The sequence below is a fragment of the Helianthus annuus genome, chromosome 13 (assembly GCF_002127325.2).
Source record: "Helianthus annuus cultivar XRQ/B chromosome 13, HanXRQr2.0-SUNRISE, whole genome shotgun sequence".
In the NCBI taxonomy this organism is placed as follows: Eukaryota; Viridiplantae; Streptophyta; class Magnoliopsida; order Asterales; family Asteraceae; genus Helianthus; species Helianthus annuus.
The window spans coordinates 60159526-60169430 of NC_035445.2; the positions used below are offsets into that span (position 1 = coordinate 60159526).

General features: G+C 36.8%; 1 protein-coding gene and 1 long non-coding RNA gene across 3 annotated transcripts; one reads left to right on the plus strand and one right to left on the minus strand.

Annotated features, from left to right (window-relative positions):
• Positions 1-575: 575 nt before the first annotated feature.
• LOC110897996 lies at positions 576-2916 on the plus strand. Its single transcript, XM_022144734.2, has one exon. The coding sequence runs from the start codon at positions 596-598 to the stop codon at positions 2840-2842; it is 2247 nt and encodes a 748-aa protein (XP_022000426.1). The 5' UTR covers positions 576-595; the 3' UTR covers positions 2843-2916.
• Positions 2917-5402: 2486 nt separating this feature from the next.
• On the minus strand, positions 5403-8297 carry LOC110902731. Of its 2 annotated transcripts, XR_002571368.1 has the most exons (4): positions 8167-8297; positions 7168-7262; positions 5754-5810; positions 5403-5631 (listed from the first exon to the last, which is right to left on the minus strand). It is a non-coding gene; the product is annotated as an uncharacterized LOC110902731 (long non-coding RNA). The 2 variants fall into 2 exon arrangements; XR_002571369.1 differs by lacking the exon at positions 5754-5810.
• Between the last annotated feature and the right edge of the window lie 1608 nt (positions 8298-9905).

Consider the following 9905-nt stretch of genomic DNA (forward strand, 5'->3'; position numbering starts at 1 on the left):
TTTTAAGCAAAAAAAACTTAGGAGAGTAAAAACATAATTCCGTTTTCCGGGTTACTTGTGAATAGTCTGGTTAAACACAACACTATCTTTCGTAAGAGAGGTACGTTTGACAACACCCAAAGAGTCTGGTTAAACACACCACTATCTTTTGTGTGAGAGTTACGTTTAGTAACACCTGAAGAGTCTGGTTAAACACACTATTATCTTTTGTGAGAAAGGGACGTTTAGCAACACCTAAGTCTCGTTAAATATAGTATACCCCTCATCATGTGAGTGAGAAGGATATTAAATTTTGAAAAGGGAAAACATATCATGTTTGATGAGAGTAACGTTTAACACCACCTTTTTTAAATAGATTTTATTGTTTTCATCAAACAATATATGTTTTTTTTTTCCAATTCAAATATTTATATATTTTTTGTGGTCAAATGATTATTCGGATGAACTTTCCTACAACTCCATCCACATGCACAGTGAGGTGTACTTTTCACACAAAACTTTACAAACTACCCTTTTAAAAGCATCCCCAAAACACCATGATCCAAGAAACTGTGAAAAAAATCAGATCTTATCAAAGCAATCAACAACCTCTTTAATGATGTTCCACAGTGGCTGCACATCTGATGGTTCCTTAAACAACTCAAAATTCAATGATCCTATGCCATGGATAGGCATCTATGTAGCAGCAGCATCATTGATCTGTGGCATAGCCATGACCATAGATGCACTCCATGCTTTCAGATACAAAAAGTTTTGGTTCCCTTGCAAATTCTTCAGCCTCAATGCCACAACTCTAACTGTCATAGCAGTTGCAATCAAGTTTTCCGTCGATCTGAACGCCGCCATGCCCCGCCGCCAAGACCAGCTGGCAAAAGTCAGCAGCTCAGCCTTCATATGCATGGTTATGGGGAACTTGTTGCCTTCTTTAGGTACAATGGAAGATACTGAACTTATGATGAATATTATTGCTTTGGGTATTCTTGTTGTCACTGCAATTGTTAATATTTGTATTCAGATGGGTACTGGTGTCATCTTTGAGTTTTGGATTGAACATGTTTTGATTATGGTTTTGATGGTTGTTTTGTTGGGAATCTTGTGTTGTTTGTCTTTGGCTATTCCTACCAAGAAGTATTTTTTGGATATGACATATGAGAAGAAGTTGAGAAAAGCAAATTTAGTGTGTTTTACTAGAAGGAATGTGTCGGCTGCTGATAGGTTACAGCAGGATTTAGGGAAGTATTGGATGATGGCGTATACGTCGAGCCCGCAGTTTGTGATCGGGCGGTCTGATCCCGGTTCGGCTTCAGGGGCTTTTTGTCTTGTAAACTTGTTGATCTTGGCCGAATCTATAGTCAGGACCCGGGTTACGCCTTGGTCTTTCAGGTTTTGCTCAGGTGATTCGGATTATAAATGGTCAACCACTATGGTTCTCTTGTGCCAAACGGCTGCAGTGGTGGTGGGGACGGTTTCACCGGCTTCTAGATGGTTTATGACTATAAATTTCAGGTGTCCAACCAAGGCCTCGCGGGCCAGCGGGCGAGAGTTTGCTGTTGAAAGGCATTGGATCAAACGGATGCGTTTCTGGCAGGTGCAGCCTTTATATTTAAGAATCTCTAACCGGCGGGGGAGAAGATTAATTCAGTGTGCAAAGTTTCGTGTTTTTAGTTGGTTGATTGGGATGCAAAAAGGATTAGTATTTTCTTGTAAGTTGATCAGATATGTTTCGATTTTGTTTGTGAGCGGGTTCTTGAGGTTGAGAAGGTTTTTAATAGGCGATAATGGCGTGGATAGTGATGCAGCAAATAGGAATGGGGACGTGAATATGGATCTGAGCCGTTATGTGATTTATCTTGAGGGGGAAGAAGTGTTGGTGGATTTAATGATGGAAAACAATTGTGATGCTACAGCTCACTGGATAAAAATTGGGGAGAAACGGCAGCCGAGAAATCTGATACATCTTTTAGAGCAGTCGAATTGTTTTAGTTCCTTCAATGGAGTACATGATTTTGATAGTGATAAAGTACCATCTTTATGTTCTGGAGAACCACCAAACTGTTGGGCTCTGCCTATTGTGACGTTAACAAGCATAGCGGTTGCAATTCCGAATATAGACAAACAGTTAAAAGAGCAACTGATACGCAGTGTGGACGAAGGTCTCAAGTATGTAAAAGAGATAGAAAACTACTTGGAGAAAGTGAAAGAATTAAAACATGTGATGAAAGCAGCGGAAGTAGTTTGGTCAGGCGTCGAACTTTGTAACAAATGGTTAGATGTTGATCTTTCAAAGCTAGCACATGATCAAAAACACAAGACAGGAACTGGAATCATCAAATTGCTTGCTGAAATCTCAAAGGAAAAGTTCATGGAATTTGCGAACGAGGATACGTATTTGAACGAATGCTTAATGGAATCGCCATCGCGATGGCCCATGTGGGTATTGGCAGCAAACTCTATGTACAGAATATGCGAAACACTGTTGTTAAGAAACCAGAATGAAACCAGTGAGAGGCTATTTGAGAAGATATCTCACATGATTTGTGACATATTATTAGCAGCTTTGAGTAACCTACAGCATGTTATTTCAAAAAAATGTCATGAAAGTAGGATTGAGGAGCGGGAGAAGAGTATCCGGAGCGCGATTCTCCTTTTTGGGAAAACCAAAAAGATTTTAGAAGTTATTGACAAGAAAAGACCTCAACATTCGGATCATGGGAAACTGATACATATCGACGAGTGGCATCTAGTTAGCAAGAAGATGGATCCATTCAGCTCTATGTCTTCTTCGACAGACGAGGAAACAGCTGTGTCTAGTCCTTCTGATTTGTGTTTATCAGTTGAGTAATATTGTGACATTTTTGGTTGTAATGTTAGCCATCAAGAAGCCATGTATATATAGCTTTATATACCGACATTTGAATCTTCTCCGTTTGTTATAGAATTCATCTTTTTTATTTGATACTTAAGTATATGTCTTTTAGTTTCTCTATGTTTATTATTACTCATTCAAAGATTAAAATAATGTAATAGAGTTACTAAATGATAGTGACAACCAAAGTGAATATTATTACTCATTCAAAGATTAAAATAATGTAAATAGAGTTACCAAATGATAGTGACAACCAAAGTGAAGGCAGCCATGAGGTCAAAAGGTCAAAGAGGAAGAGTCACAAGAAATAAAGGAATCATGGTTCAAGTCTCTCAAATGCACAAATCATTTTAACATTTAGTGGTAACTAGTAAGCAATTAAGCAGATTGGCAACATGAAAGCAATTACCTCATAAATATGATCTTGATAATTCTAAATAAACGTATATTATGCTATGATACAAATCTGATCGTGATATCCCTATATATGTAACCTAATGTGAAACGTTGTGACCTTTATGTAAACGCCATTAAGAGTGTCACTCTTCATTCTCTTGTATAAGATTCAATTATTCTTTTCTATGGCCTGGTTCTGGACAGTCTGATGAATAGTGTCCAAACGTTTGACAGTTGTAACACCTTACTTCACTTAAATCTTTTGTGAATTTGTTTTGATTTCTGGGATTTCTCTTCCCTTTATTATAATCATCATTCTTTCTGATGTCATTGTGTGACATATCTCCTTCTCTTCCTTCTTGTCTTAATCCGCCACGGCCTTTGCCTTGTGAACGATTAAATCTTCCTCGCCACGGTCTTGTATTGTTGCTTCCTTTTCTTCTGTCCTAGTTGTGTCGTTTCTTGTTCACATTTTAGCTGTTGTGATGAACTACAACCTTCTTCTCTAGTCTATGTCCTCCTTTCTGAGTTTCTTGCAGTAACAATGATCCGGTAATTCTATTCAACCAATCTAACCATATCCCCATTCTGATAATCTAACCCAAGATTCTTTGCCACTACAACCCATAAATTGTATTGTGATACCCTCCTATGTCCTCCTTCCTTCTTCACAATTATATAAAGATCATATAATTCTATTTTTTCTTTCCCTTTTCATGCAGTGAAGGGATCAATCTATTAGAGATTCTTAAATAGAAGTGTAAAAACTAGTCGACTATTCGTAGGAACCTATCTTTAATTTGATCCCTAAACACCCACGGTTCATTTATCTCTTCTATGTTGGCAGCGGAAGTTTATCATGAACATCATCTTCATGAACGGAACTTGATTAATCACAAACATATTTGGATTTCATGTTGAATCAAATTATTCACGAAGAACACACACACACTCGAATGAGAATTAGTAAGAATTGAAAGAGGATATTAAGTAATAATATCTTGGTACCGAACAAAACTGCCGGTAAATGTATATATACAGACATGAAGATGGCGGTTGACGGTTGTTTATTGGCAGTTAAGATTTGGCGCCAATAACTGCCATTCGAACCGGTGTCACATATGACACATGCCTCTTCGCTTATTTACATAATACACACACATAATAGTAATAATGTTACAGTTACACAACATAATAATAGACTAAGATATAATCGAGTTTACTGTTTCTAATACTCCCCCTTAAACTGGATTATATCCATGAGAGTTCGATAATACACTTCGGTTGGCTTCATTCATTGCCTTTTCAGCTTGCCGGAAATCAAACCTTCGTCTCTTCTGCGTTTTCTTCATTCCCGTCCAGTCATTTCCTGCAAACAAGGCGTAATGTTCTCGGTCATCATCTGGTATGCATCCGGTACCAGCGGTTCTTCTTCCTCCATTTGCAGCTGCATCTTCAGTCCTTGCTGTTCCTTGAGTTTGCTCGTTTCTAAAATTATCTTGAACCGACTTGAACTTGTAGTAATAAATGATAACATCCAGGTACATTGCCTAAACAATCCTCATATATTCTCCATCTTCATAATCATGCCCCATATCCTTTGAGACCATTGCCCACAGTTTGTTTGATGTCACCGTTCTGTGACCACCTTCTCTCTTGACTATCATGTACAGTTCTAACAAATTTACCCTTTCATTATTACTCATGTAGACCGGAACTGGTCTTGAGTGAATTCCCATCTTATCATGTAAGAACCAGATAATCATTTCTTCGAATTTCTTTTCTATTTCATACTTGTACTTCATTACATACTCTCCATCATCCAGCATATCTAACAGTGTTTTGCAATCTTGAAATTCTTTGAATTTCATACATTGCAAAATCATCACATTCCAATCAGGCTCATTGGAAGTGAGGTTTAACCTTTCAAAATAACTGTTTAAGTAATCGGATTTGAAGTTCTCATGTTCAGTTTCTCTTTCGATTATTGCTTCCTTTTCATTCAAGCCTATTTCTTCTTCACGGGTTAATCCGGTTGCATTGTTTCTTTTATTCATAAGAGGAGTACTGAATGTTGGAAAAATCTTACATCTTTCTGTTACGCCCTAACACGTTTTACCTTAAAAATGACGCAGCGGAAAAAGGGCTTTAAAAATTTCTTTCCTTATTAACGACATTACTTTCGCGAAGGTTCCAATGCTAAAAATGTTAAACGTTCTATAAAAGAATTTACAACATTTATACTAAAATTTACATTACTAGACGTTATACACTTCAATTATATGACCGATCTATCCGTGCAATCCTTGCTCTTGACTCGATCTACCTCCGCTTCACTTTCTAAGTAGCAGAAGAAGTCCGTGTGGCACCTGTGGACATAACATACAACTTAGTCATTAGTCAACGACAACATCATATAACATTAATCCCATATAATTAAATATTGAATAGCATTCGACAATTTAACATTAGTTCATCCAACTATCCTTACTCATCCTCTTATTTCAGGTAGAGCTTAATTTTTCGTAAGAATCCGATATTCTCGTTCCTGCATTACATACCAACCTCAAACGCATAATTAGTAACGTTAAAACTCTACGTATTTAAATCATGCATACGTACCATCTTACATGTATACATACTCCTCTACATACACACATACCTTTCTTACGACCTTACATACGTGCATACACTCACACATGTCTTTACACATACATACATGCACAACCACATACGTACATACCTTTCCTACATCTTTACATACATGCATACGCTCATACATATCTTTAGACATACATACCTACACATCTACATACGTACATATCTTCCTACATCCTTACATACAATATTTACAAGGGTCTTAGACTTAGGTTTAAAGCCCATAAACATCTAAGGAACCGTAAAAATCATGTTTGGAAGGTCCGTCATAGTCCACGGATAACAAACCGAAGCCTACGACACGTAAATCAACTTAAATAACAAGAATTTAGCTTTTGAGACTTGGGGAGGCCGTCGCCGACGCCCCTAGGGCCGTCGGCGACGGGCCTTGCATTCACCCGTAGCCCAAAAACCCGTAGGTAGGTAATTAACCCGTCAGCACAAAACTTCACTTTCTGGAGCCCGTCGGCGACGCCCCCATACCCGTCGGCGACGCCCTCTAGAAATTGCAGTTTTTCTGCAGTTCCGTTTCGTCGTCCGTACGCACTAAAACGCGCATAACTTTTGAACCGTTTACCCGTTTAACCTACCGTTTCTTCCTACATGCTTGTAAATTCATATTCTATCATATTAACTTAAAATCCTACCTCCGGATTAAGGAAATTCTTAACTTGCGTGCATTTGACATATTACCATTTTCTAACTATTTGACCCGTTCGTGCATTTAACATCATAATCTGTTTATTTGACCTCAATCTCATATGATCTTTAATAGTTTCATTGGCACCTAACATAAAAGATTAAATTATCGGACGTCTTGCATCCTCTTAACCCATTTTCGCTCAAAAGCTTATTGTTGACCCGTTATGGGTATTTGCACATTAAATGAACCATGACATACAAAACCCTATACTTCGCTTTCATACTTGTCCAAGACATTACTCTAATCGAAATAGCTCGTTTCTAAACGACTTCTATGGTCGTTTGCCCGATATACCTATCAAGGGCATTTTAGTCAACTATGCTCTATCCTTAATAACAAAGGAATTTCTTACATAAGTAACCAATTCCACTACCATGCTACAATTTCTTAATCACACCTACCTTGCTCGGATCAAAACTAAGATCCGTTTAATACATTCATCGACATCATACAATTCACTCCTATTTGACCTCAATTATCACATGTAATTAAAATGCATATAACATTACATAAACAACTAAGAAGTGATCACGGAATCACTTACCTTGTGCATCCGTGTTCATACCCGCTTGCTTGCCTCATCTTGACCCGTTAGTCTTTCGTGCTTGAGTCCACGTCCATGCTTGTGTGGGTCCGATTCTTTCATGTCGTCATGCCATAATAATGTTAGTATTCATGCTCATTCAAATTAACACACATTTACCTATTCTTATCAACATCGACCTTTACTAACATGCATAAGACATGATTTGTCAACCACGATATCTAATATCTTCGAAATCCAAATTCACTATCACACATAACACATAATCAATGCTCACATACTCATACTTTCATAACTCTACATTCGACAACCATATCTTATAAGAATCAACTTAGCAAAAATCCTAATTTCATCCTTTGTTAGTGAAGTTGTGCACCATATTCACTTAGTGCATGTTCACTCTTAACCGTAATTAAGGGATTAGTAGACCGCATAGCAACCTCACCCGTTCAAACACAATGTACAAGCTCCTAATGCATAAGTTTGACTAACATATACTTTCAACCCGAATTCATATACGAGTACCATCTAAAGCACATTTTTCAAGTTAGTAAGCTACTACTTTTATCACAACCGCTTTCTATACATGCAAACTCACAATTTTCATACAATTTCACTTTCTAGCTTCACCTAGTCATTTTATCAAACACTTGGTGTGCGTACAACTTACTATGCATAGTTTACAACTAGTTCAAGCATAGTCATTAACTTCTAAATTCCAACCACCAAGAGAGTGTTCAAAATCACATTCCATTCATACAATTCACCCTAAACTAACATCACAAAACCCATTTCAAGCTAGTAACAAATACGTCAAACAAGGATTGGACATGGGTAGAAGTGGGTTTCTTCTTAAATCATCAAATTAGTTGGAATCATACATAATACATGTTTCATATAACGATTCTAACACATAATCACCCTTAATTTCATACCAATTCGTGGATTAATCAATAACCCACTTCATACAAGATGATCAAATCATAAATTGGAACTTACCTTATGATCAATACACTTAGATTATGTTGTATCTAGCCTCATGCATTCGATTTCTTCTCAAAATCAGGTTCAATTCTTGAGTTCTTGTAAGTAGTTGAAGGAGAAGGGTTTCCCCTTGCTCCTGATCATTCTCACGCACCCACACACCTTGTGTGTGTTAGATTTTTGTTTTTAATAAATTAACTTCCAAGTTTGGCACTCTAAGTCCCTCAAGTTTTAACTTACTGTCATATATGCCACAAGTTTCATCATTTAGCTTATCTAATAGGCATTTAACTAGGTTTATTAACTTAGTTGTTGTATCTCATTTTATTAAACATGGCAACATGCTAACGAATTTAATAATTCGAATTTTGGGGTGTTACAAGTCTACCCCCCTTAAAGAAGGTTTCGTCCTCGAAACCTTGCTCGTTCTTACTCTTACCCTTCTAATGTACTCATTCAATGGGTACATTACAACATAAGTCATTCGGGGTCTTTGCAAAAGTCTTAATCATGAAAAATTATGATCGTACACATTGTCCTTATCTTCTTAAATTCGTAATTTACTTTCATAATCACACGAGGTCAGGGTCTGATCCAGAGCTCTTATTAGTGTCTTTCACTTTACACTACTAGTTTCTAGTACATACTATCCCTGGCATTTCATTCCTTGAATTTATTCCGAATGTATACAATTATTACTCGTAAAGACCTAAGGTCACAACTGGTTTCTAGCTTCCTATTTAACCATATCATATTCATACATTTACTAATCAAAATAAATTGATTTATTTCATACTACTCATACATCATATGCTATCTTTTATTTTGTTCACTATGAACTGTCCTAAACATTCCATTATTATCATTACTTCTGATTAGCTTTAAGCTCATGGGAAGGGTCGATATATTATCATATGCCTACCGCAATCATTCAAGGACCTATTATTACAACCAAAATCACCCTTCTTACACCTACTTATCCGTACTTAACATGAAGACTAAGCATTGTTTCCATGGTTACTTTCGTTATTAATGTCATGCATATCTTTTCTACAATGTCTTGTTCAATTGAACATGGCCAATAAGCCGAGCATCAAGGTTAGCATTTCTTATCAATTCTTGCCGTCTATTATATTTTATCAGAATTTCCACAGTTACGAGCTTTCAATTTCAATACCACTAGTTCGCATAGAAGTATTATTCCATATGTAACTTTCTATTTAACATCCACAAGTTAAACCAGTTACTAACCTTGCTAATTTGGCACGAGCCAACGTTTAACCACCCGAGTTGACTTGCTCCTTCACGATCCCGTATCTTAACAGGGTTGATCTTGTCCATCTGGTAACATGAGCTTCCATTCGTGAGCATTCTTTCACCGTCCTAGGTAGCTTTATTGCATCATGATTACTGCCAATCTTTATATAAAATTTGGGATTTACACATTTCACTCGATCTCATTCAGACATGTTGTTTATCATATCACCTCATTTATATATCAATACTTTCTCAATTCCTTCTTAAGACATTAGTGTGTTAGACCTATTTATAACGGGTCGATACATGGCCATTTCTTATTATATCATTCTTATTTTTATATATACCTACGTGTCGAGGTACATGTTTGTACTCCTTTTCAATTCAGACATGCTTACGATCTCATCACTTCACTATTCCAGTGTTTTCTTGCAAACACTTGCCTTCCCGTTTTAAAAGTTAGTCATAATACTTATTTCGCTTACAATACTAATATT

Bases quoted from the DNA above. Each gene is read 5' to 3' on its own strand.
- LOC110897996 (XM_022144734.2), top strand. From the start codon at position 596: ATGATGTTCCACAGTGGCTGCACATCTGATGGTTCCTTAAACAACTCA.